The sequence below is a fragment of the Hippopotamus amphibius genome, chromosome 17 (genome assembly GCF_030028045.1).
Source record: "Hippopotamus amphibius kiboko isolate mHipAmp2 chromosome 17, mHipAmp2.hap2, whole genome shotgun sequence".
Taxonomy (NCBI): domain Eukaryota; kingdom Metazoa; phylum Chordata; class Mammalia; order Artiodactyla; family Hippopotamidae; genus Hippopotamus; species Hippopotamus amphibius.
Genome location: NC_080202.1, coordinates 44,666,604 through 44,694,565, shown reverse-complemented (window position 1 = coordinate 44,694,565; position 27,962 = coordinate 44,666,604). Strand labels below are relative to the sequence as shown.

At 45.1% G+C, this 27,962-nt stretch overlaps 1 protein-coding gene across 1 annotated transcript; it reads left to right on the top strand.

The window, feature by feature from the left end:
- Window positions 1-13: 13 nt before the first annotated feature.
- LSM12 (LSM12 homolog) lies at window positions 14-27,736 on the top strand. The gene is made up of 5 exons (XM_057715620.1): window positions 14-207; window positions 2,031-2,164; window positions 14,966-15,075; window positions 16,482-16,608; window positions 17,404-27,736. Exons 1-5 carry the CDS (start codon window positions 84-86, stop codon window positions 17,494-17,496), a joined length of 588 nt encoding a protein of 195 aa, XP_057571603.1. The 5' UTR covers window positions 14-83; the 3' UTR covers window positions 17,497-27,736.
- Window positions 27,737-27,962: the final 226 nt, after the last annotated feature.

Here is a 27,962-nt window from a genome sequence, read left to right as displayed (position 1 = left end):
GCGTCGCGGCGCGGCGCTCACTGGGGGCCCGGCTTTCGCCCGCTGCTGCCGCCGCCGCCGCCGGCCGCGGCTGCTCTCCCAAGATGGCGGCTCCTCCGGGCGAGTACTTCAGCGTTGGGAGCCAGGTGTCGTGCCGGACGTGCCAGGAGCAGCGGCTGCAGGGGGAGGTGGTAGCCTTCGACTACCAGTCCAAAATGCTGGCTTTAAGTATCCTTCCCTGCGCGGATCCCGAGGCCGGGCCGGCGTGTATGTGCGGTGCGGGGGGGGGGGGGGGTTGGGGGACGACGGCGGTGGCTGGGGCCCTCTCCGGGCCTAGGGGCGACCGGCTACTGCGGCGCCCGGAGCGCATGCGCACGGCCCTGAGCTCCCCTCCCCCTCTCGCGGGTCCCTCGGTCCGCCTTGGGGACCCTTGTGTCCCACCGCTTGTGGGAGCTGGGCCGCGAACGAGGGTGGGTGGGTGGAGGGGGGCTTGACACGCGGATGGCTTTTCGGGGGGAACGCTAGGAGAGGGAACACAGTGATCAGGAGAGGGGTGGTCGTGGGAGGGGGCTGGTGATTGGAGCCCGGATGGGAGGGGGGCGGGTAAAATCACGTGGGGAGGGGGTGTGTAGAGTAAGAAACTGCTAGTGAGTGGGATAAGGGTATGGAGTTCAGGAGGGGTTGTCTACTGATGGATTTGGTCCAAGAAAGGGCGGTGGGGTGGTGACCAAATGGGCCTCGCCTGTTTGAGGGGAGAGTAACTGCAGGACAGAGTTTGTAGCACAGCTGGGAATAGGGGCTTGTTTTGGTGGTGCTTATGTATGCGTGGTGCCACGGGGCAGGGAGTGCTGAATTTTAGGCTTCTCAGTCATTTGGAAGTTGCTGTTTGGGGGTTGTTTGTGTTGGAAGCCTGGTTCATAGAGAGGACCACGTTTTTCAGGGGCTTATGTATGGATGTGTGGGTTACAGGTGAAAGAGTAAGTTATCTTCTCTTGCTCAGCCCAGCACATGGAGTCCTGACTTCTCCATAGTAGTAGCCTTCCCTTTTGAATGTGTCAGTGTTAAACAGAATGCAAAAAGTGGCCTCTTCCTTTGGGGTGGAAATAACTTCTGAATTACTTCAGGAAACTCAGTCTTGGAAACAAAATACTTCCTGGTTGTAATAAATGAGCCACCCCTTCCCCTTTTATTTGAGCCACAGGTAGGTTTATTTGGATTTTTTTTTTTCTTTTTAAAGACTAATCTTTTATGGTACCTTTCAGAAGCAAGTTTCTTACTGAGTCTGCTGCCTTTGGCAAGTACTTTAATTCATTTAACCACTGGATTTGTAGCTTAGGAAGATGTCCTTTGAAACTAATTACAGCAAGAACAGTTGTGGGGTTTTTTTGTTTTTTAAACACAAGACTTCACACATGGACCAAATAAGACCTTTTATATTAGTGGTTTAATTGGAAGGGTTTTGGAATGAAGAATTACTCTACTTTTAATTGACATACAGTATGCTTTTGAGACATGGTTGGAGAATGAGTGAATGAATGAATGGGAGAATGAATGGGTTAGCTAGTGGAGTCACCTTGAGTGAGCTTCCTTTCCAGTGCTGTAGTTTTCTCCTCTGCAAAATGGGAAATCTCAAATCTGAAAAAGTGAAAAGAGCACTGTTCAGATATAGGGAGTATTATATCAAGAACAGAAAGTACTTGCTCTCCTGTGGTTCATTAAGTTCAAGACAGTATACATACGGCATTGAAACTGTATTGCGCCTCTTCATAAAACTGGTAAAGAGAAGGTGACAGAAATCCTGTTGAGGATTCCAATTTTGGATTGTGTTTGGCTTTGAAAAGCTTGAGATCTTTTGGTTATGGGGCTGCTGGGGGGGGAAGGTGACAGAAAGAGATTTCCTGAGGAGAGCTGAGGTTCTTGTGAGGCTCCCCCGTCTTGCTGGTGACACACCTTTTACGCCAGCGTTATGTGAATTGTGTTTTCCATGCCCCTTTGGGGTGTGTCAGTGCTCTTCTTTGCCCCCCTTTTCCTTAACTTTGTTTTTTCACCAGAATGTCCCTCTTCCAGTGGAAAGCCCAACCACGCAGACATCTTGCTCATAAACTTACAGTATGTTTCAGAAGTGGAAATAATTAATGACCGAACAGAAACCCCTCCTCCCCTAGCTTCACTCAATGTTAGTAAGGTAAGGACTACGGGCAGTTCTGGTTCTCCAAAATGATGGGAAGTTCGAGTTTCATTGACTCTTGGTGGTATATACGTTGTCCATTGTTTGTTTTTTGTTTTTTTCAGTGATTTACAATTGCTTGTTTTGATATATTTAAAATATATATATATATCAGTTCAATTTTTCTCTTTATTCCTGGGTATCTTCAGAAGATTTTAAGAAATGTCTTAATGCCCAAATAGAGAAATAGAGTTGAGAGCTGGCTTTTGTCCTTTGCGAAAGAGGGCCCCCCCCCCTCCCTCAACCTGCAGTCCATGTGTGAACTTCCAGTGTTGGTGGGGTTGGGTAGGGGCGTTGCTTCTGAACCTCCTGAAATTGTGTTGTGTGCAGCCGAGAATATATGTGTTTCCTGGGTGAAGATCTGGAGTATTTTTCAGATTCTCAGAGGGATTAATGACCTACAAAACTTTGAAAACCACTGCCTTAGAGCTCTGTTTTTGTCTTTATGTTTGAATTTAGAGGTCTAACAAAATTAGAGGTTTAGGATATTTTAATCTTGAATGTACAAATTGGGCTCTGGGAACCCTCAAATACCTTTTCTGATTCTTCAGTTTTGTTAGCCAAAGTTCATGTTGATCAATAATATTAATACCCCTTGTCCTGTTGTAGCCTTTGCTGACCCCTGTACTTGGAACACGCTTTCAGAATGACTGGAGCCTTATCCTTCAGGATTCAGTTTAATGGCACCTCTTTTAAGAAGTCTTTTCTCATCACCTAGGCTAAAGTGATTTGCCCCCGTTATTCTCTTAGAGTACCTTAGCCTTTAGAGATAAGGTGACATATCATATATAGTACAGTCTGGGACATTTTCGAGTGAAAGAGGCGGGGTGCTTTTAGTTTACACCGAGACAAGTATAGATTGGTGTGTCATGGGCAAATTGTGACTTAAGGTTACCCTATTCGTAGCTTTTTTGTAATTATAATTGTATATCATTTGTTTGCTTTTCTATCTCAACCAAACTGTATTTTGTGAGGATGGGAACTATACCTGTTTTGTTCATCACTGAATATACAGAGCCTTGCACAGAGTAGGTGCTTCATAAATATTTGTTGAATGAATAAGTTAGGTCTTCAATTTTCATAGCTGCTGCCTTTCCTTAAGTCTTTTGAATTAGTGTGGTGGAGTCCCTGTGTAAGAGTCTTGTAATAATGTATAGTCTCTTGCCTCTCTTGGGAGTATAGTGTGTTTGCTACAATTCAGCAAAGCAGGGAAACACTCAGGCAGCTGAAAAAACAGAGGGTGACTGAGGCTGGCAGAATGTAGTTACCTCAGATCCCGAGCTCCCTTTCTAGATTCCAGAGAAATGCCACACTTTTTTTCTTTTTTACTGATGTCTGAGGACAGATTCAGAAGAGCCTTGGGTTTCATGTTAAAGGCTGTTGCATACAGTATGTCCCATCCTTAGACTTATAGATTTTTGAAACCCTGGCTTAGTCTTTTTATTAAAGTATAAGAGATCTTTGAATGATCTTCTATTAGCAGAAGGAGTTTTAAAAGGTTCAAATAAGATAGTTTATGCCTGGTATGTTGAGGGAAAAAAAAGGCTCTAAGTTATCTTTTAGTGTTTGTAGGGTATGAGAAGTCTGTCAGCAACCTTCAGTGAGTAGTCAAGGAAAGATTATTTGGAAGAGGGATGATTTTCTCAAAATTAAAAGATACTAGGATTCTGCTTTTGTGACCACCAAGTGCCACCATTTATTTTGAGAGGGGCTGGAGTGGTGTGGGTGGGACTGTTAAGTGGGAGCTGTTAAGAAGCAATTCTTTTCTTACATTTGACCTCAAGTATAAATAGTTCTTGGTTTGTGGATTATCTTTGCCTTTAGGGTTTTGTTTTCTGCTGGTCAGTTGTATACTAGCTTTTTTTTTTTTTTTACTTTTTTCATTTCAGTGCTCATTCATTTATTTTATTTTTTAATATTTGTTTATTTGGTTGCACTGGGTCTTAGTTGTGGCACGCAGGCTCCTTAGTTGTGGGATGCATGTGGGATCTAGTTCCCTGACCAGGGATCAAACCCAGGCCCCCTGCATTGGGAGCATGGAGTCTTATCCACTGCACCACTAGGGAGGTCCCTACTAGCATTATTGTAAACTAGTTGTTTACCCAGTCTTTCAAAAAAGCAGCAGGAATTAATAGGTTGGGGAATACCAGAAATCTTTACTTTTACTTTGTGCCCTGCTTGCCAAGTCTTGAAAAAGGAGTCAGAAACTGAAGACTAAAATTAGGTTGGAGGACTGTCTTTGGGTTCCATTTATTTATTCTTCATTCGTAGAGATGTTTATGAGTAAGCTATATTGGTTTTCCTGTGAAATCAACCTTTGAGGATGCTTTGTGATTATTCCTGAGATTCAGTTAGAAGAGCCTGTTGGGCTCTTACTGTTACTGAAAACAGCTAATCTGGGCAGCTACGTGTTGCTTGAATGACAAAAAGTTCATCTCATTTAAGAGCATGAGCTTGGGGTTTTGTTTTTGTTTTCGTTTTTTTATGATGGAGCCTTCTTTAAGCGTTTTAGAAGGGAACTAAAGTGCCCTGAACTCCCTGGAAGAAAGCTGTTGATACTTGCAATCTAGGGGAGCATTACCTGTGTGCTCCACGTCAGTGGAAGATACTATCACATGATGGCTCATCTTGCTGACATAGTAAGTGCTCTGTTTAATTAAACCTGTTGCTATAAACTGGATGTTTACTCCGACCCAGCAGGAAATGGAGTAGAAGGCCTTTTAAAGGAAATACTTAATTCCAGCACAACTAGAGACGGTATGAACTAGCAATTCTTGGAGATGAGCTTGTTTTGCTTTCAGTTGGCACTTTCACTGCAGGCTAAGATGTCCTATGTCCACAGCAGTGGGATGTAAGAGGAAGCTTGGAAGAGGACAGTGGCCTCGCAGAAGGTGGAAGTTTTGAATGTCATTTTATCTTCTCCACAGTAACATTGTAGCCTCTAAAACTGTTTCAAATTTCTTGACTGTAAAAGTACAAAAGCACACCAAATTCAATCATAAGTGAGGTTCAGGTTATTCACCATGTGGCTTATTATACTGTCATGAGGAAGGTTTAAATATTGCGTGAGGATAAGAGCCCAGGGTCCACATGGTAGGGTGAAGTAAAGTGTTTCTTCACAAGTTCCTTTGAATTGACGCCACATCTTACTCTCTGGGGATAAAGATTGACTGTGAGTTAGTAGTGCTTTCAGGTGATTTGGGACATGTCAGTATTAACAAAGTTCTCTTTTATGTAGCATTTATCAAACATTTACTGAAAATTATTTTGTGCAAGGCATTGTGGTAAGCTCTGTTGGGGACCATACCTTACATTTTTCTAGTGCTTTACAGTTTACAAAGAGCTTTGACACATCTCGTTTCATTCTCACAACCATGCTTTGTAATCTTTAGAGTGTATTCTTTTCCTTTTAGTTTAAGAGATGAGAAAACAGGCTTATCAGTTTAAGTGACTTGTTCTAGGTTATATGGCAAGTAGTGTGGGAAGTAATAATTTTATGTGCTACCCTCTGAACTAGCGATCGGTAGACATTTAATCCTAACAATAGTTATTATGGTGTGGGTACCACCACCACCTTACAGAAGAGTAAACTGAGTCTCAGAGAGGATGAGTCACTAGCTTAAGGTCATTCAGCTAGTAAGTGATTGAGCTGGGATTTGAACTCAGGTCTGATGTTTTGATGCAAAGTCCCATGTTTTTTTCTGCTTCCGTGTGCTTACCCAAGGAACTTATAGAGTAGATTGGTGAAATGAAATGAGTGTGCAGATATCTATAATCCTAAGTAATATTTCTGAGTAAAGAGATACATCTGTGTTGAGTGGTCAGGAGCAGAATGGTCTAGTAGAAAGAACATTGGAACCAAATGGACAAGTCTTTAAAGTTACTTCTCTGCTTCTTATCTTTACTAAGCATCAGTTTTCTCACCATAGAGGTGGGATCATGTTAGTACCTATCTCCTAGAGTTGTTTGGAGGATTGGGTCAGGTTGACCACAGATGGCAAATGTTAGTCCTATTCTCTCGCATTAGCTAAGTGCGGCCAATTGATGTTCCTTGCGTTATGGAATAGGAGCAGGGTGAGGGGAGAGGGGCAGTGTGACAGAGGGAAGCAGCCAAGAACATTGGCACTGGTACTGTGTCAGTCTTTCCTCATATTGGATCTGACATTCACTCAGATATCAGAACTTGCCAACCCAAGACTGGGGAAAATCAAAACTGTATTGGATACCTCTTGTTGTGACCAGAATTAACTTGAGTTTCCAGGGCAGTGTTAATAAGTGGCATAATTAAGTGAACACTTGCCTGAGTACTGGAGGGTAGAGTGAACAGTCACAGGGCCCAGGAGGTTGTGCTTTCAACTTCTGAGACTCTTAGGAAAAAATTCATTGAGACAGCCAAGGCAAGTGTATGTATCCATTTGTTTGGATAAATACCTCCAGTGCATTGAGTGACATGTACGTCTTCCTGTCCCTTTGCTGATTTGGAAAAGACTTTCTGAAGGAGATATTTGTATGTTGTGAGGGGAGGCAGGAAAAGGGACAAAGCATGGAAAATTGAACTCCACAGATAAGGCATCTACCTCCCTTACCAAACCAGTGACTGATTTATCAGCCTGTTTTGAGTATTTATTACTCATTTATACCTTACTAACCAGCAGTGAGTGATTAAATGGAAGAAGAACCAGGAAAAAGAGATTCAAAGAGGTTTTCATCAGCACCTGGTAATGAAGAATGAGTTGGCCGCTTTTGGATAAAAATGATACTTGGAGATGGGTCTGGGGGTGGAAGGGCCTGGAAAGGCTGAGAAAGTGGAAGAGTCACAAAATTCACTTTTAAAAGGAACTGACGCCATTGCTTACCTTTAGGTATGATGTCACACAGGGAAGAATTGATGTGGTTTTTGTTTTGAGTTCTAATCCGTTTGAAAGCTAAGATTTAGCATAACCTTACGGCTTTCTGTTGATGTGAGGGATAATCCTCAAGTATGAGTGAATTCCTGGGTAGTTGGTAGGTACTGCATTGTGGCCTATGTTCATGGACCTATCCTGTTAGCTGGGACCTTGACCATATCTTGACCCTAATGTGTCGAGGTATGGAGTTATCACCAAGTAGAGTCAGATGACTTGGCCACCCTATGTTTAGGTATGTATATGTTAGTAAAAGGTAAAATGTGTTCATATTACGTATGAAAGTGGGAAGGGAAATAACTTGTCTAGGGAAAGCAAGACTTTTTCGTCAGATAAAACTTTTCTGGCTTCTGGAAGCTACATATAACCTACTGGCTCACTTGATTAGAGTGTGTTGTTAAGGCCACAGTCCCAGGTTAGAGTCCACCAGTAAGTTTTGCACCTGGCTTTGAGCAGACAGCTGCGTCCTCACAGAAGTATAGTGAAGATGCAAGCAGGTGTGAGGTGAAGAGGAAGAAACCATCACTGCTGAGTAACAGGGGGCACAATAAGTAGTAAGTGGTATGGGATGAAATCAGAGAGGTGGAGTGAGTGACTGCCATTTAAAAAATCACTAGCCTTTGAAAGAGTCACATTTGGTGGCATTCAAACTTTGGCGTCAACCTGACAGCCACAGTAGGGGGTACAGCTAGGCTCATGACTCAGTTCAGGCTGTAGCGCATGGCAGCCAGCTGACTCGGTGGGGCCTTCCTTAGGTGAAGAGTTTGGTTCTGAGGTGGGCTTTCTTGATATAATGGGGCATGTGGGGAGAATCGTCCACCGGAAAAGACAAATTGCTGGGCCCGGGTGACTGGCAGAGATGTGCCATAGTATGTTGTTGCAGCCATCTCTGCGTTCTGTCTCTTTGACACAGAGACAATTCAAAATAAGCACTTTACTGATAGCCCAGTGGTAGTATCTCTTACAGTGTTAAGAAAGGGGCTTTCTAACTGGTTTAATTTTCCTGGCAGAGATGAGGCTTGCGGGGAAGAAAAAAACAAGTAGTGCAGTCAAGTTCTAGCATTGGAATTTAAGACTAGCTTAGGTAAATACCAGAAACTACCCTGGAGAGTGAAGCAAATTGTACATGAACTAGAAAGTTAAAGGATCCATATACCATGCCAAAAGCTAACACTGTGGTGTTGGTAGAATGTGGGGAGTTTGAAGAACTGGGTTCTTTTCACAGCTGGGCTGCTAATGAACTGTTGTGTGACTGTGTGTTAGTCACTTAACCATTGGGAGCTGTTAGTTCTGTGAATCTCTAATAGTCAAGATTTCTTTTCCTTTGATCTGACTTCCCTCTCTCTCCCCTTCGGAATCTCATGTTTGGGAGTGGTACGAGGCAGCAGCATTTAACTTTTGCAGGGCGCAGCAAACCTCTTCTGTAAAGGGCCCAATAGTAAATATTTTAGACTTTGTGGGCTATACATTCTCTGTCACAACTATCAACTTTGCCTTTGTAGCAAAAGCAGCCATGGGTGATATGTAAGCAAATGGTCATGGTTGTTGCAATAAAACTTAACTGAAACAGGTGGCTGGCTGAATTTGGCCCCCAGGCTGTAGTTTGCCAGTCCTTGGTGTAGAGTCGTGCACATTTTAGGGAAGGCTTCTCAGATGTAGCAATGGAATAGGGTCTTGAAGAACAAATGACAATTAATTAGATAAAGGGAGGGAAGTTAAATGGAATCAAGATGATTTGGATTGATTTCAATTTGTCCATCTCTGCAATTTAAAAACTTTTGCTGTTCTGTCAGTGAGCTAAACTGGTGGTGGTTCTCAGAAGGGAGGGAAGGGACTAGGTAGGTGCCAGTATTGGTGTTAGAGGTGTATCTTACTAACTCCAGTAATGGGCCCCCATAAGCGGACTGAAGCTCAGGAGAGGTTATGCATCTTGCTCAGATTGCTGCAGCTCGTGAGTGGTAGGTGGGGATCTGAGCTGGAATCACGTTTGTTTGGGGCAAGGGGGCACCAAGGGGGTGACTTCTTTGTTTTACTTTGCCTTTTCTGCCCTCTTCAGAACCCAGGAAACAACAGCACATGGTTTTTTCACTATCTCTGAATAAAAATCTACTCTTTATTCTGTAGGCAAAGCCCCCATTTTGGCACATAAAGTGCATTTTCCAACTTACTATTCCATTTGTATTTTGGAAGATTTTCTGTTAAGGATTTATAACCTCTCTAGCAGCTCTTATAGAAAGCAAAAGAGAGAGCCCTGAACTCGTTGGGTAAAGGAAGGTTGGATTGTATGAATTTTTTTGAAATAACCCACAAGCCACCTTCTCTGTGCTAATAATAATTATGTTATAATAATAATGTTAACAGCTAATATTTGTACAGTGCTTTACAGTTCACCATGTTATCTCCTTTAATCCTCATGGCCATGTGTGAGATGGCTAATTTGAGCATGCACTCTCACAGATAGGTTGTTAAGGTCAAATTTCAGCTTACATCCCAGCCAGTTTTTTTTTTCCTGGCAGAGTCCTGTGGAGGTTCCACAGCACTGCTGGTGTCAGGGTCTCAGGACTAGGAAATCACTCTGTTGATGTCCAGGAGGTTTCCTTGTCTGTTGTAGCTGTGAATAGTGTTTGGTTACATAGTTACAAATAACTAAGAAAAACTAATAACTTTGCTCACGACTAATTTTGTTCTAAGCCAGGTGAAAGAGAAAACTTTGCTTATGGCGTGTACTGACTGACTTGAGGCTGGCCTGTATTGTATGACAGCAATATGATGGGCAGAGCCTGGAGACTGACATGTCACTGTGGCCCCTGGATTTGCAGGGTGTTTTTCATCATAGCTCAAAGCACTCAGTGTACCTTAACTTTCTAGTGCAGAAGACATGCTTGATTTAGCTCCTCTAGTCTTGGCACATCAGAAAGTGATGGGTTCAGGGAATACCCATCATTATTGGCCTGAAATGCTTTCTCACACAGGATCTGTTTTCTTAAAAGCCTTCGACAAAAGAAATAAAGGATATCCTTGAGGTTTAGGATGAGACGTGGGGCCCTTTTCAGAAAACAGAGGCCCTTCACTAAAAGGCAGACAGTTGTGTTCTGTACAGGGGACATTGATGGAAATGTAAGAATTCGCTGATAAAAAGAGAAGATAGATGGCAGCTGAATCTTGAAATATTTTCTTTTTTATAAAACATTTTCTTTTACATTCAAGTTTATAACTATTTTCAACAATAATGTAGACATTTCTCTCAGGTGGAACTATCTGAGTAGAGTGCAGAGTTCAGAATGCAAGCTCTGGATTCAGGCTGTCTGGGTTCAAATCCAGACTCTCCCACTTGTGACTTGGTAGACTTGGGCAAGTCACTTAACAGCTGTGCCTTAGTTTCTCCATCTGTTAAGTAGGAGTAATTTTAGTCCCTATTTCACAGAATTGTTGGGCAGATTAAACATTTAATACATGTAAAACGTGTAGCTCCGTGCATTGCATGGGGTCATTTCTCACTCAGCAGGTTAGCTCTTAGGATTTTAGTGTTCACTGCCAGGCCTCTTTGGCTCTACTGTTCTCCTGTTTGATTCTGTGTTTTGGTTCATTGTTATGTATTCTGGGACGTGACTTCAAGCAGGGTTCTCTATTTTTTGAGTTCCCAGCTATCTGAGGTTGTAAAGAACAGTATTTTATTAGAAACTCTCAGACAAGAGCTTTCAGCTAGGGAGTAGGAAGACTTGGGGATATTGATAGTTGGAAGAAATATTTTTGAGCCTGCTTGTTGCTAGCTAAGAATGAGGGCTTTCCAGGAGTGCGCCCCAGCATTGAAACAGCAGGAGCAAGCGTGGGCCCTTAAGATGACAGTCATTCTTGGCTGCTTTGGTCTGCCATCCCTCAGCCTCCATCAGGCCTTGCAGGCAGCACTGCCGATTCCGGGCAGCAGCTGCAGTGCTTCCTAACCCCCCTGTGAGGGCAGCTGGTTGGAAGGCCCGAATGCAGAGGGAAGACAAACCAAGAGTGCTCAGTGGAGTCAGTAGGTCACATCCAGCAGGTTCCTCTCTGGACTTTGCTTCCGTTGTTGGATCAGCTGTCACAGCCTGTTAAATACTTGCAGTAGGAATCCCTCTGGATTCCCCACAGCACCTGTGCCTTCCTGGTCTGAGTATGTGGAAATAAGATGGCCCAGCTGGTGACCAAGTAACAAGATGAGGTTATAACAAGATGCTTGGATTATGTTGTTGTTGTGGCTGTTTCCTCTTCTCCATATCGCTGAGTGCAGGAAGAGAGATGTGTTGTCAGTGTCCATTGATTCACTCACTTGAGGATTACCCAGCAGCAGGCATGACTAGAAGCCTTTTAATATTGATGTGCTTTGGTATCAGGTTCATGCACTTTTCTCTGTTACCCACGTCAAGGTGCTATATATAAAATGGCCAAGGGAGGAAGCACTGGTTGGTAGACAAAGGATGAATGTTTTCACTGGGAATTGTACAGAATAAAAGGAGTGAGAGATAAATGCAGGTTTTCTTGTGCAGTTGTTTCAGTTAGGCCACATGCACATTAGTATTTGTAGGTTTGTGCTTCTCAGTTTGCCTGAACCCAGTGTATTCTTTTTTTTTAAATTAATTAATTAATTAATTAATTAATTATTTTTTGGGGGTACACCAAGTTCAATCATCTGTTTTTATACACATATCCCCGTATTCCCTCCCTCCCTCGACTCCCCCCCACCCTCCCTCGAGTCCTCCCCACCCTCCCCCCAGTGTTTTCTTAAAGTTGGTGCCTTTAACCTTCTTTAAGATTCCAACCAGTTAGTGCTTCATTGTTGATTGGAAGAGAGGCCAGCAGTTAGCATGCTTGCATTGAAAATGGATGTAGTGTAGTGATAGTTATTGAATTTAAAAATTGCAATCCTGATGACCCTCCCAAGCCTAAAAGGCACACCCTATATCTTCTCTAATGGGGGCAGCTTTTATTCGTTCTCTGTGGCGATTTGACAGAAACCATAAACTTGTTAACTTGGAGTAACTGGACCATTTATAGATATGTATTAGTTTACAGGTAGCTAACTTGAGGGTAGAGTGATAGTCATTCGCGTTACAAAAGGAGGCTTATCCATATATTTCATGGGTTTTCAGGAACATGTCTAAAAAGAGCAAGGTAATCTCCCTTCCCTTCTCACCTCAATTTTGAGAAGAAACATTTCTAGATTCTCTTTGTGAAGGTAATCTTGCTCATGCCTAATTGATGTAGTGCTCTGTGGGAGAAATTTACCCCATTTATACAGCTTCTTAGTGAAAGTAGATCTCTGTAGCTAAATATTAGATTTAAGCATTTTCAGATTGCCATAAAAATACAGTTCATAAACTGACAGCTGGAGGCTTCAGGGTTTGCCGTGAATCCAAATCCCCAAAGCACAATTTCGGGTACTGGTAGAGTAGTTGATGATGTTGGGGGCAGGTTGAAGTACAGTCAGCTTACACTGATTTCTGCTGACTTTTCCAAGGCTCTCCCTTGTATCGTTTAGCATTTGGGATCAGTCTGCACTATGGGTTGAGATGGAGTCATCTAGTCCATTCTCTTTTGCTTTCAGAGCCTTGTATGATGGGTATTTGGTGGGGGCTAGAGTGTATTTTGAAATCATTGTTCTCTAACCATTGTGTTGCTGTTACTCAGGCTGTCCAAACAAATCACTTGTGGCCGAGATGTATATCCGTTCTATTCTGCCTCTGGCAGAAATTCAAAAGTGGTTCTTCTTCCAGCCTTCCCTTCCCTCCCCAACACCGGCTTAATTTGTCAGTTCCATTCTTAAATATTCTGCATAGATGCCTGATTTTCCTGAGCCAACTCCTGTCTTCCTGAATGGGTGATGTTACTATCTAGTCAACACAAGTTTTATAGCAGCAGCTTCGTCTGACCCAACATTGGGAGATGTTTTTGGTCTTCAGGGATAAATAGTTTTAAAAAGACCTCAAAGTGAGACCCATCCGCCTGCTTATGGGGTAAACATGTGCCTGACCATTAGCCACTTCCCAGGAGCGCTGCAGGAGCTTGGTTAATTCAGGGGAGCTCTGCTTCCCTCCAGTTTTCCCTTCTTTCCTTGGAGACTTCAGATTTTCTACAGCGTTGTTCGGAAAGTGAGACTCAAGGAAACTCCTTGTTACTAGGGTTTTCTCGGTGACCAAGTAAGCTTTGCTTGTTGCTGCTTAAAATACACCCCTAGCAGTTCTCCTTCTATAGAAACTGAGCGCTTTCAAGCCATGAGGCTTCCTGGCTGCAGTTGGGATTGACAGTGCTCAGGGGAATGCTGTCCGTCCTGTCATTTCCTTCTCTGTAAAGTTGTAGCCTGGTGAGGCCAGAATGGCAGGACCTGGCTTGAAAGATTCTTTATTTACTGCTGCTGTATGTCTCTCTCCACGTCCTGGGGACCAAGTGAAAAGGGAGCTCTGGCTTTAAATCGCTGCAGAGTTGTGGCCTTTCTTCCCCCTTCTACCTAGGGAGACTGAAATGACAGCCTGTATGGGCTGTGCTCACATCCCCTCCTCCCTCAGACAGCCTTTGAAACTCAGAGGCAGCTGAGACTCCCCAGTTTCCCATAACTGATCGAAGGCCTCCTTTTCTCTTTGTAGTCAAAGCCACACTTAATAAAGTCCTTCATTTTACCAACAATTAAACACTTAGCTTATTTTTTCCCCCTGTAGAACTATATTTGGCTTATGGTTTGAAGGGTCACTGTTAAAGCAGAATATGAATGTTTAAGAATTCCAAGCATCTAGGTACTTTGGGCATGTGCTGGAGGTATGATCTCTTTTTGCATTTAAGGAGCTGATATTTGGGAACAGGTTGTGTGTTCTCATGTGTATGTTTGTGCATGTGTCTTTAGTATGCTGCAGCATCGGTATACTAAGTGTACGTTCTTGTTCATGGATCTGAAAATCTCCATGTCATTTGTTTGACTTTCAGATGCATCATCTGCCTTTTGTTTTAACAATCAGTATGTTTGTTTCGTCTTACACTCAGACAGATTTGTACTTCTGTAGTGTAGCAACCAATAGTGTGGGGTGGGGACCAGAAATGTATTAGAGGGGCAGTAGGGACTGACGATACCCACCCTGCTGGGAGCCATTTACTAGGTTTGAGTAGACTACTAGATTTTACTACAGTTTATGGCTGTTCCACTAGAGGGCAGTTAAGGAACAGACATGAGATAGAATGCAGCCCATTCCTTTTTTTAAAGAGCATGGTAGCTAATTGAAGATGGACAGTATCCATGGTTAGATTTCCTCGAGTCCTGCTGGCTCCCCATGTGAGCACAGGTGATGGTACTAGAATGGTTGGGTCTTTAGCACCTCAGATCCTGGCATTTGAAGATGTGGTAGACATTAATTTCTAAACCTGAGGTTCCAGCACAGTAGCTGATAAAAATTCTCAATTTCCTTTCGTAGAAATGTATGCATTACTTTTTATCTCTGACCATCACTTTCCATCAGGTGGCACCCCCCCCCCCAATCATACTCTATAATCTTGCCTTGCTCTATTTTCTTCTAGCACTTAGCCCTGTTTGAAGTTATCTTGTTTCTGTTTTTGTATATAGTTGGTCTCCCCTGCCCCTTTCAGTGCTGTATCTCTAGCTTAGTACAGTGAATGTCTAACACATGGTAGGCATTCAGTAAGTATTGGAAGGAACGGATGTTTGCTAGGAATAGCAGTAACTGTTGAGGTATATTGTATGTGTTTTTGTTTCACTTTTGATCTCTGAGAAAACTGAATCTATCCAAACCAGTCTTTTCCAGCATCTTTTCCTCAACTTAGGTCCTGAAGGAAGGATGAAGGTGAATACTTTTCTGAGTCTCTCTCCTTTCCCCCACCCTAGCTTGCCAGCAAAGCACGGACAGAGAAGGAGGAGAAGCTGAGCCAGGCCTATGCAATCAGCGCTGGTGTTTCCCTAGAGGGCCAGCAGCTCTTCCAGACCATACACAAGACGTGAGTTGAGGGGAGCATAGGGATCCCTTGCCCGGGGGTGATGCTGCCTGGTTGTGCTGTCTGGTGGCCGATTTTTGGGTAGCTGTATTTCTGAATGTCACTGGGGAAGCTGGGTAGGGTGTTGGCAGTACCTCGGCTTCCAGGGATGCAGTGCTTGTTATCTTTCCATATGGCAGAATGGTGTAATCCCCACCAAGTGGTCTGCTCTGAGCTCAGTTTCTTCATCTGTAGAACTTAGTTTTGGATTAGAATATCCCTAAGGGTCCCTTCCATACCTAGTATTCCATAATTTAGAATTAGTGATTTTTTTTCTCTTTTATTATTTTGATCTTGTACCTGTCTCTAAAAGCTGATGCAGTTTCATTAAGGGAAAGTTATAGCTGTCTCACTCTTCCCAATTATACATTGGGGTGAACATAGGGAGTTAGGGAGAGCAGAAGGCCACCTTATTACCACCTCATAAAAGACATTTTGTCACAGCAGAAGTCATTTGACTCTGCACTAGCTTCCCTAGCTGCTGAAAAACTGAAACATTTGACACTCCCCCTCCCCCCTGCTGCCTTCTGTTACCCTATTTAACCACCTGGGTCTGGTGCACAGATGGCAGCTGGCATCAGAGCTGTTTGAGGCCATGGTGTGAGTATCTGAACATTTACAGGTATGTGAAGGAACTCTCTTAGTAGTATCAGCTGCCCTGGGTTCCCCCAAGTGTGAACTGGGATGGGTTATCCCATTCTGGCAAGTACCCAGCTGTCTGATAATTGAGAGGGGCCAGTTTGAGGAGCAGCTTTCATTTCGGTGGCGAGCGGAGCACAGATTGCAATAAGTTGGGGAGTTTGCTCTCCTGTCTTTTTAAGGGTGCCGTTTCCCCCAGGTCAAAGGTTGGCAAACTATAGAGAGCGGGCTAGATCTGTCTACTCATTTGTTTGTGTATCGTCTGTGGCTGCTTTTGACACGTGGCAGCAGAGTAGTTGTGACAGAGATTGTATGGCCTGCAAAGCCTGAAATACTTGCTATCTGACCCTTTATAGAAAAAATTTGCCAACCCCTCCCCTAGGCTGCTTTTTAAATTGAATCTAGTGGCCTGAGCGTAGCTGTTTATTTGTAACTCAAATTAGTGTGGACTTCTGAGGCTGCTACCAAGTTTTCCATGGTTTTTCAGGACCCTAACACTTCAGAGTAACTCTTCTGGACCATCCTTGAAATAAGTATACATCACTTTCATTGCTTTTCCTAGCCAGTGGTGCCCAGGAAATGTTTCTTGGCTGTTTCTTCCTATGGGCTGTTGGCATCTAGTTACTGGCTGAGCTAGGAACTTGGGGTTAGCTTTCTGGAGTTATTCATCAGGCAGAGGGTGTGGGATAGCCCGCAAGAGGTAATTTTCATCTGCTCTCTTCTCTTTCCAGCATTAAAGACTGTAAATGGCAAGAAAAAAACATCGTAGTCATGGAAGAAGTTGTTATTACACCCCCATATCAAGTGGAAAACTGTAAAGGCAAAGAGGGGAGTGCACTGAGCCATGTACGCAAAATAGTAAGTAAAGGAGCTGGGAAACCTTAGGGAGAGGATGATTCCTTGGCCTTCTCCCCTCCAGCATCAGGGCAGGTTATTACGCTACAATCCATGCCCCTTGCCACACAGCCAGCCTGTGAGCAGCCCTTCCTGACCACCCTGCCTCCCTGCACCGTGGTGCTCTGCAGCCATGGCTTGGATACTCTTGGGGGGATGGAACCACTAGGCAGTGCGGAATAAAGTGAGTGGTCAACCCCATGCCCTCTGCAGTGTGGCTTTTGGAAATTATCCAGACCATTCCATGGTATTGGGTCTGAACCCAGGCTGAGTTCTTCTCAGGAAGGGCTTGTTGGTATACACATCAGTGGCTGTTGGAGTCTGTGACCCTGCATGTGTCATCTGACTTTCTAGATTGGGTTGCAGCATTTGCAGAAACAAACTGAGCATTGAGAGACCAACACTGTGGATGTAAAAAAGTTTTAAGACTGCAATTCCCCACCAGCTTTTCATTTTGCACTGGTGTAAGGAGGGGAGAGGGAATTTGGGTCATAATAATCTCCCTTCACATTCTACTTTATAGTTTACAGATTCACCTTATTTTAGACAGTCTTAACTGAAGCTGCGAAAAATGTGGCTGAAACAAGAGGACCCCCCACCTACCTTGTTGGGAAGGCCAGCAGACAGCAAGGCCGGCGTCACTGAATAATCCATGAGCTGGACAGCCAGGATGGGGGCTGTCCAACTCTAGAGTGAACTGTTTGGGAGGCCTTGTGTGTCCATCTCTTTTTCTGATCTAGGCTGACTGGTTTCTTTCAGGTTGAAAAACATTTTAGAGACGTGGAAAGCCAAAAGATACTGCAACGTTCACAAGCCCAGCAACCACAGAAGGAGGCTGCCCTGTCATCCTGAGTCCACACATACAGAGGACTCTTCCAGCATCCAGCCAAGGAGGCGATGGCGGTGGCTTCAGCGGAGGCAGGCCGGGGGAGGGAAGGGATTCTATATTTCCTGTTGGCTCTTGTTAACAAAGGGTCAGCATTTCCAAATCTTAGACTTGAACAAACAGAACACCCAACAAAAAAGAACAAGAGAATAATTTAAAAGTTGAATCATTACTTGACTAACAGACTTCGGTCCACCGTGTCCTTTTCACAGCCCCCTTCCGGAACAGTCACCTTGTTAATTTTATTTTTGAAAATTCCTTTCCTGCTCTGCCCTTTCAGCTCTGACTTTCCTTTCCCAGTCTGTCTCTGCCATTCTGTTTTTATAAGTGGCTACACTTGCCTTCTGAGTGATTGAAAGAAACTTTTACATCTTCTCTTCCAAAATAAAAGTAACAAGCTGACTGTGATACTTAAGTTGAGACTAGAGCAGCAGACAGAGGTCTCACTTTAAATTTTTCTTTTTTTTTTGTTTTTGTTTTTTTTTTCTTTTTTTTGTTTTTGTTTTTCTTTTTTTGCACAGGGCATGGCTTGAATTAGTTTTATTTTTCTTAACTTTAAATATATATATGAAAATATATATTAAAATGTTCTCTAAATATTTTCTGCTTCTTGCAGGTCTCTTTTTACTAGACCATGGCCACTCTTTGCACCTCATCCCTCTGAAAATAAAAATGTACTGTCCTCCCCACCACCCATAGCCAGGCAACTAACTTGACTTAGTTCACAGCAAGAGTCTCCTGCAGCACTTTGTAGAGCAGTGTATGCAGATGGGATCTGGCTTTGAGGGTTCCTGGTGGCTTTTTAGTCTTTAACTGTATGTGTACCAGTCTCACATTTGGCAAAAACCTCAGGATTCTCCCTCTGCCTTTGTCTTACTTCATGGTACTAAAAGAACTTCCTCACCACTCTTCTGTCTCCTAGATGGGAGCAGCAGCTGCCCTTTCTCCTGTGCCCTCTGCAGGAAGAACTGTTTTGCATGGCACATCTCAGCTCCTCCTCGAAGGATGGTTTTCTTTAACAAGAAACCTGGAGTCCACCTATCCCAACCTCTCTTTAAGTCTGTATCCAGAGCCACTAGCCCAGGAGAAAGCTTGGGTGACCTGTCGTTTCTCTTCTGCCAACCTCCTGCTCTTACGCCCTTCCCCACCCCCCTTAAATTTTACAACTTATGACAGTTTGTATATGCTCAGCCGATGGGCAGAAAACCTGGGAAGAATTTCTGGACTTTAGCCCACCAGTTTGTCTGGTTTGACTAACCTGCTGAGAGCTGAACTGGCACCCATTGCCTCTGTGCCTTCAAGGCGGTCCAGTGGGTAGCGTGTGCCACCATCTGAATATAATGTCAGGCACCATGGCGTGGGAAGTGGGTGATGCTCATGTGACTGGCTGGAGCTTCGGGGGTGGGGTGGGGTTAACTACTATTTTTTTGGCCATGATCTCTTTCCCCTTCCTTTTTTTTTTAATTAAATAAATGGATCAAAATTAAATAATTCAAGCCCTGCCTTCAAAATGAAAATTTTTTTTTAGTATTGTTTAGCAAAAACAATAAAACCCAAATTTTTTTAACCATCACTCTTGTCTTGGGTTTGTGCGTGCTTTAGAGGCCCCAGAGGGAGGGGTCTGAGGATGTGTGTGTTTGGTTTAACCTTTCCCTTTAAACTCTCTGCTTCCTGCTCTTTACCCTGTCTCCTTCTATCCCTAAGAACTCATCCAGAAATACAGTGCCAAGTATATAAGTTAAGAAAGGGATCCAGGGTTGGGAGTTGTATGTAAGTGGAGTAGAGGCATAAAGGGGGTGGGTACATACGTAAGACCATTTGTTACAGGACTGTTTGGAAGAAAAATGAGAGAAGACTGAGAAGTATACTTTCATATCACCTGCCATTGGCCAGAACTTGATTTAAAGCACCAAGCCTTTGATTTACTCTGCATGGAAATCTAGACTTCTGGAGAAAAGAGGGAGAAGAGAGGAGACCTTGCAGGGTCTAGAGAACCTGAGAGATGCGAGTAAAGAAGTGAATGTGATTAATGGGAAATGGCAGTCCTGGAAGGAACCTCTGTGTCACGTGTCCCCCGTCATCACTTTCTTCCCATTAGCCTCTAGGTCTGTGAATGGGAGACAGTGGGTACCAACTGTTTCTGGTAGGAAGCACTTTTGACTCTCTGGTTTTAGTTTATGAAATGATGTGGGGAAACTTTGAGCAATTCAAGAGGTGGAGTTAATATGGTGGGAAAGACAGGCAGTGTAGAAGGAATAACAAGGGCTTTGGAGACGTAAATACTGGGCTTCCAGTTCTCACACTTCCATTTCCTCACTTTGTAGATGAGTTATTTTATTTGTCCAAGCTTTAGTTTCCCCAGCTGTAAACATGAAACTAATACTCATCTCCTAGAATTGGTGTGAGGGGTTAAATAACATATTTAAAATGCTTAATGCTTTAGAAGGTGCTCTGTAAATGTTAATATATATGTTAGCTTGGTCCTGGGGTGGTTAAAAAATCGGGATGAGATTGGATTAGCTGGTTTTCAGAAGCTCCAACTTTGTTTTAAAAGTCTTTGTTTAGGTGTCATTTTAAGTGAGGCTAATATGTAAAACATTGGGGCAGTGATAGGGGGCCTCAGAGCCCTGCCCTCTCAGTCTCTTACAGATTACACCCCTGCCTCTTCCCTGAAATCTCTAAGAAATTTCTTTGATTATAATTTGAAGACTACTCATTTTACAGAAGCCCTAGTTCCAGCAGAGCTAAGCGACTTGTCGAGAATACCACTGCTGCCCACGAAGGCAGAGCTGGAACAAACCCCGGGCTTCATGCATTCGTGGGTTCCTAATGCTGTCCTCTGACTTTATGAACTGAGGGCACATGCATTGCTCACTTTGTTAGCCAGATTTGGGGTGGAACACAGAGGACCTTGGTGAGAGTGGCAGGAACTGTGTCCTAGGTTGAAAGAACACTGAACTATTGAATGTGGCACAGAGGGCTTGCTTCTACAGGGGAACACGTACAGGTGGTTTTGCAGTCATTCTCCTTTCTCCTCAAACATACACACACACACCTTTACACCTTAGCACCCGGTCACCTCCCCACTGCCACATATGTGCCTTTGGGTTTACTGCTGTTTAGAGCATCTGGTCAATATGGTATAAACAGCCTTACCACAGTGAGTTGATATGGACTTTGCTGTTTAAGTCTGAACAGCTCCTTGCTGATTTTTGGTGTTTTGAATATTGCTCAAGCAGTTCAATATTGGTTAAGGGGCTGCAGCCTGGGAACGACTGATTCACGGTAAAGGCTCCTTGATATTTTTGAAGCTAAGAATGTGTGTGTCAAAAATCTGTTTTCCCATAAGACATACTGGTAAAGGAAGATGTAGAGGGCTTTCAGTCATACACATACAGAATCTACTGTCCTGCTATGTGGAGGATACTGAGAATGTGCAATGAGAATGTGTAACACTAGAAGTTGCACTGTACAGGATGAGTTGGGACAGGCTGGGGACAAGAGTTTGGGAGCTGGGATTGGTCATCTGGGTTGGAGGCTGGTCATTGTTTACATGGCAGATTTGCTTTCCCATCACTGCTGGAGGCCGCTGGTGCCAGAGCATTCATTCCTCTTTAAGAAACTTGAAATCGGCATATACTGCCTCAGCTTCAGGGGTTTATCATAACAGCATGAAGTACCTTACAGATGAAAAAGAGATGCTGTTGGGTGGCCCTCCCCTGGTGATAGACTGCTGCTGGGTGATAAAGTTTCAGAATGAGTTTGTTCTTTTATATTATAAAAGCCTTACATGGCTCATTACAGGAAAACTAGAAAGCAAGGCAAACATTTTCCATCTATCCCCCACCCCGAAAGCATTGTTGACATCTTTCATAACACCCCTCTCCCTGTACCTTGCATTTCTGAAAACGCAACGTGCTTCACCATGTCAAAAGAAACTTGCCCGCCAGTTTCCTCATCCCCATCCCACGGAGTGTACTCTAATCTGTTGGCATGTTAGAATTGATGCACGTAAAAGGTATGGGGGCTAGATGATCTCTAAGATCCTTCCAATCTCAATAATCTGTTCTGTTTTATCTTCGCTGTCTTTTCCTACGATGCCACCCGTGAAGCCATCTTTGACAGTGAAAATGGAAAGTGATTTCTGTAGTTTGTTTACATCACTCATATCATGTGGCATGTGTGACTGGCATTATAGTTATTTAGGGTTATCGGAAATGGTCTGAGGAGTTTTGAGGCAAGGATAATGTATTACTCCCTAGCATCCAGCCATTGAGGTGAGACTGAAGGTCGAGTTTTGAAGGTCATCGGTTTAATAACTGGATGAGTTGCCTGAGCCAAGATGAAAAGTGGTCCAGGCTGATTGAGTTTTGAGGAAAGCTTGAAGTCAAGTTTGGGAAAAGGGTGAAGGACCAGTAAAGAACATGGGAGGAGCTGAGGAGGAGGGTGTACCGGGTTCCAGCTTGAAAAGCAGCAGGGCCCTCCCACAGGTATCTCCAGAGCAGACTTTGGCAGCTAGGACCAAGGTAGGTCAGATATTGGCCTCCCAAATTTCCAATTTTGTTGAAAAGACTAAAAAACTAAATTCCTGAGCTGGCAGGGTAAGGTGGGGGTAAGGCAATTCTCTAGTGACGTCTCAACCAACTAATCCTGATGCTGACTGCAGCAGTTAGTCTCTAGTGGAGGGACTAAGAAGTGGTGGCTGCTTTTTCTGATCTGGCCCCCTTTCTGGTCGATCTCCTAACTTAAAGCAGTTGCCTGTGCTTACTATAGGGAGGTACGTGTACTGCTGTTAAAGAGAATATTCTGGGATCGCCTCTGGGATGTGATATAAGCTGAAATCTGAAGAACGAGTGCCAGCCAAGTGTGCTTGGTTAGAGGGACCAGCAGGAGCTAAAGTTGAGGTTGGCAAGAGCTTAGGGATATTTAGGAACTGCTGGAATATAGGTGGCTGAAGCCTGGTGAGCAAGATGGAGAAATTGGCAGGAGCCAGATCGTGCAGGACCTTGTAACCGTTGTAGTCGGGACTGGAGTCTGTTCCTGACGCAGTGGGGAGCTGCCAGAGGGTTTCAGCTGTCAGGGCATTTAGTCTGATGCTAGGCGGCAGCAGTGGAAGCAGAGAGACTCTCGGCATTAAGAGGCCGTCGCAGTGGTTCAGGCAAGAGGTGGTGGTGACAGAAGCATGATCGCAGGACTGATGGCACTGGCTGACGGATTGGATGTGAGGGCAGGCTGGTCAGAGAGGAACTTCAAGAATGACACCTGGGTGCATGGGAACGGTGGGAGAGGAAGCGGTTTGTGGAAGAGTGGAGTTCTATTTTGTTATTTTGTCTCACCCACGAAACCCTGAAGAGCAGATGGCAAACGGGCAGCAGGATAACAAGCCTGGAGTTCAGAGGAGGGGACTGGGCTGGACCTAGACGTTTAGGAGTTGTGACCTTGTCCTGAATGCCGAGAAATGGATGAGATGCATGGCCACAGTAGGCATTTTGGCCTCTGATTGGAGGGGGCCCTTCATAATAAAGAGGAAGGAAGAAGATTGTACTGTTGCGGTTGAGTTTGTAGATTTGGCAGGGAGATGAGAATGAAGGAGAACGTGGCCAGTGGCTCAGTAAACGCGTGAAGGAACTGCCTTAAGATTGCTGAGTGCCCTTTAGAGGTGCTTGCTTACGCATTAGGGTATAGCCACGTGGCCACTGTGTGAGTCATATTGAATGACTTGGTGTCGACACAGAGGATGGGTAGGTGGTTGTAAGCAGGATAGGAGGTTATGAGGTCTGTACTGTGGAGGGAGAAGGGAGTTCAACTGAGGATGGTTGCCAGGGGGAGTGATTATAGCAGTGGTCCCTTGACCCCTGCAGATGCATGCGGGTGTCAAATACAGTTCAGTTCTTGTTCACATTAGCCTTTATGAAAGTGTCTTGCTGTCATTCGTGTGCACTGGCTAAGGGAAGGGTATGCAGCCACGTAACTCCAGAAGGCAGTGTGTGAGCAGTGTGCAGACAGGATGCTTCTAGTTCAGGGCCCAGGTGTGGTATCCAAAGCTCAGCACAGGTATCCTAGCACTTAGAAATGGCAGTGATCTTGGATCTTATATAAATGTTTAAACTGCATCCCAGTTTAAATATCCTCTCTTATAGCATCCTTGACAGGCTGCACCTACTTGAACACTTTCATTGATGGGGAGCTCCTTACTTTGAGAAGCAACATGTGATAGCTGTACTTTGGCCTTTATGCCCTTGAGTGAGGGGCACTGAAGTAGCTAAACAGGCAGATAGGACTGGGAGCTGTCTTGTCTTCTCCAGTGAAATGGCTTATTTTTAGCCAACTATTCCAACCTCTTAAGAACTTTTAAAAAATCTTAGTGCTATAATCCAATATACTAGTTATCCATCTCAATGTTGTGTTCCAATTTTTATAAACTGTTTTCATATTATCTAAAGGGATATCATCAGAGACTTTAATAAGATCCAGATGTTTGTCTATGATAGCCACCTAACAACTCTTATCAAAAAGGGAAATAAAGTTGTTTGGGTATAACTTATTTTTAGTGGACTCTTGGGCACCTCGTGACCATCCTGTTTTAGGTAACTGGTGAGACTGCATGTTCCATAAGCCCTTTTCGAATTTAACTGTGGTTACATTTATCTGACTTTTGAAAATTGGAACTTGTGCTCAGTTCTAGACTGTGGCAACCCTCTGTTTATAATGCTTTCTCAAAGATTATTGACAATGAGTCCTCAAGTTTTTCTGGTATAATTTGCTTGAACCAGATCATTGAATTAATTCAAAGGGGCTCAAGTCTCATCAACCACAAGCTCTGAGACTGCTATCCTAGGTTGGTGGTGGCTCAGCTGCTCGTAGCATTCTGGGCATCATCTGTATTATTCACCTGTGACCTTGACTTCTTAGGGGCATGTTTGGCTGGCATGGGGGACAGTGGCCCACTCTTTGGGGCACTGTAGCTTAGGGGCTAGGCTCCTGCCTGGATTCAGAAAAGCCTGAGTCAAGTCAGATTTCACCTCTGCCACTAATTAGCGGTATGACTTGGCAACTTACCTAGCCTTGCCAAGCATCAGTTCCCTCATCTGTGTAATGAGTGTCTCAGTTGAGGATTAAATGAAGCCTTTAATGAGATGCCTGGCCCTTGGTAACCATCTCTTCCCTGTGGCCATTATTATTCTCTTAAGAGTTTGCTGGGTGGGGCTTGTGAGCACACTCGGGAACCTAGAGAGAAAGTAACTTGTTTGGCCTCCCAGGGCAAGGCAAAAGCAGTGGGTACCCTGGCCTCAGACCCCTCTGTTTCAGAAGGAGACGATGGGTACTCCTGGAAGGCCAGAGTGGAGTATTTTGACCTCTGGCCTAGTTAGAACAAGAGAGAGCATTCTCTTCCTTAATGTCCAGATGTCTTAGGCAGGAAGTCCAGATGTCTTAGGCAGGAAGTAGGAATGAAAGAAGAGACACCTGGCTGCTTCCTGACTTGAGGGAGGGCTCCAAGGGGCCTCCACCTGCCATCCTGACAAGAAATAGAGGAGGGCCTGGGCTCCAGAAGGGAGAAAGAGGTGGAGGGGGGAACACCTGCTCTTAAAAAGCAGGGCAGGGTCCTGCTGCCCTGGATATAAGACCAAAGGGCCTTGACGATTTCCTCAACCCTAACCCTAACCCCCTCCCCCTCCCCTTAGGGTTATGGCTTCCTGAAAGCTGATTTCTCCTGTTTTGGGTGGTTGGGGCTCTGGCAGGAGGCCAGCAAGGCAAGGTAGCTAGAGCTGAGATTCTGCTACCATTCCTGGGTGAGGACCACACTCAACAAGTAGTGCCAGGAATACATGTGAGTACACAGGGATTCTGCCTGAGGCCCTGACCTCAGTGGCCGGATTAGGGCAGGATCTAGCTGAAGTTCTCCTTGTAGGAGGAGGCAGAGGTCTCCTGCGATCATGTGGGAAATAAGTGAGGTGAGGTGTGGAGTGGGAGTAAAAAAAATGTCTAGATTAAAAAGCCCATCTTCCTTGATTGCCTTTCATCCTAGTAGGAATAATGGAATGAGGGGTGCCTGGGGGTGGGGAATCAGGATGTTTGGGTCTCAGGCTGAAACGGCTTTGCCAGAAGCCTAGGTAGCAGGTAAAATCTTGGAAGATGGAGGGAAGGTATCCTTGAGACCATGTTGGGGGAGCTGGCAACATGGTGAGACCCCTGAATGGTGTTTGCGCTTATTTTTCTCTCCTCGCATCAACATGCTTCCCCAAGCTCCTGGGCAGAGTGACACAAGTCCTCAGCATCCATGATTGCCTAGTGCCATCCTCACTCCAGCCCCTCATGCAGCAAGGATGGGGCAGGTGTGGTCACTCCTTCCTCACAGTGATCATGGCCACAATGGCGGGGTCTGGCAGCAAGTGTGCCCAGTGCCATGTACCTGCCCCCAGCCTTGGGCATTGTGTGGACTGTGGGGGTCTCCACCTACTCAGCCCCCTCCCAGGCTCTCTGAGTTTAGCTCTTGGAGCTGAGCCACAACAGTCTCAGCCACCCAGCAGGTGGCTGCTTTTAGGGCCTGTGGGGGCTGTGGGGGCTGCTGCTTTCTCAGTGTCCCGTGGGGTCTGGCTGGTGGAGCCCTGGGGGCAGAGGCCTGGGTTTCCTGGAGCAGCTTGACCTCAGCCACACCAGCTGGCCCGCCTGCTCCCAGACCTTGCCATCACCCTGTGCTCTGTTCTGTCTAGACCTCTCACAACCTGCTTGCCACCCTGGATCCTTGCAGCCTGTGGGGCCTGGGGAACCTGGGGCAGCTAGACCTGAGCCACACAATGGGGCTAAGCTGGGCACTCCTGGACCCGGGGGCCTCTTCCACCTATGTTGGCAGAGCTGGCCGGGAACCGGCCCAGCGAGTCAGGGATGCCAGCCTGGAGATGCTCTCTGGTTGTGACTGACATCAGCGAGCTGGAGGCTGAGGCCTTTGCAGCCCTGCAAGCACTGGGCTGCCTCTCTATTGTAGGCAACCGGCTGCAGCACGTCGAGTTCAAGATGTGGCGGGCATCTGGACAGCAGGCATGCTGACAACCCCTGGGTATGCCACTGTGACCTGCCATGGGCTGTGGGGAAGCTGGACCACCTGTGGCACTTCTGTTTTGCCCACCTGGGTAGCCTGGCTTGTGGTGGCCCGGGGCAGCTGATGGGGTGGTGCTGAGCAGGGTGGAGCCCCAGCTCTGCCTGGCTATGTATCAGGCACCATGCTGGTCAATGTGGCTATGGCTGTGGTCATGGTTGAGTGCAAATGCAGGTGGGGCCTCAGGGGAACTGGAGAGCAGGGGAGCCCTCTAGAGAGCAGCTGGAGGAGGGAGAGAAGATGGAGCTGTGAGAGAGGAAGAGGGATAGTCCTTGGAAGTCTTCGGGGCTCAGTTATCTGCCCGCCCAGGCAGGGTGGGAGGAATAGTGGGAGGGAGAGAAATGGCTGTGTTCATCTCTCAGGGCCTAGGACTGACCACTCTTCCCCTCACCTGTTTCCCCCGATCAAGCACAATGCCATTATCTTTTCAGCCCTAGGAAGGGGGATATGGCCCCTAGTCCTCACCACCTCTTTGGGGAAGAGGGCACTAAAAGGTGGAAACTGAAGACTGGAGGGGACAGGGGTGGGATGTGTACAAGGAAAGCATTAATTCTAATTTCCTTCCCCTTCCTCACACATGTCCCTGGGCTCTGCTTTGGGGACTTGATCAGAAGCTGGTTGCTAAAGTTATGATGGAGGTGGGGTGGGATAAGGGTATTGTTCCCTTGGGCACAATCCAGGCAGACTCCTAGAACTATTTCGTGGACATACACTATCCAGTTCTCAACACCTTAGCTTCTTCCTGATGGCAGTGCATCTTGTCCCATTTGAATTGGGGATGGATGAGGAGATTGGAAAGAGAAAATCAGTTGGAAAGTTGATTCTGTAGTATGTGCCTGTATTTTGGTGAAGAAAACTTACCTCATGTGATAGTAGGGGGTGGGAGGGGTGGGTAAAATGACCTTTAACCCAGTCTTTTTCTCATTCCCCTTGACTGGAGTTTTCCCACCCCCAAATCCCCACCCTAGCAATCACACAATCTCATTCCCTGGTTTTCTGCCTAGATGTATCCCTTTCTCACATTCTTCCTGATAAACCCAAACTTTATCCTAGTGACTTTGTTAAAAATTAGATGTGAAAAGGTGTTGTGTTGTCCAGCCTACACTGGCTGATTGGGAATTTTTTTTTATTTTAATTTTTAAAAAATAAATTTGTTTTTTTATAAATTTATTCTTTCATATTGGCTGTGTTGGGTCTTCGTTACTGCACAAGGTCTTTCTCTAGTTGCAGCTAGTGGGGGCTACTCTTCGTTGTGCACAGGCTTATTGCTGTGGCTTCTTGTGGAGCATGGGCTCTAGGCACACGGGCTTCAGTAGTTGCAGCACGTGGGCTCAGTAG

Excerpts from the sequence above, each read along its gene's own strand:
- LSM12 (XM_057715620.1), top strand. The coding sequence starts at position 84 with ATGGCGGCTCCTCCGGGCGAGTACTTCAGCGTTGGGAGCCAGGTGTCG. Across the intron at positions 2,165-14,965 it reads CTTCACTCAATGTTAGTAAG|CTTGCCAGCAAAGCACGGAC; the intron begins GTAAGGACTACG and ends CCCCCACCCTAG. Across the intron at positions 16,609-17,403 it reads TGAGCCATGTACGCAAAATA|GTTGAAAAACATTTTAGAGA; the intron begins GTAAGTAAAGGA and ends GGTTTCTTTCAG.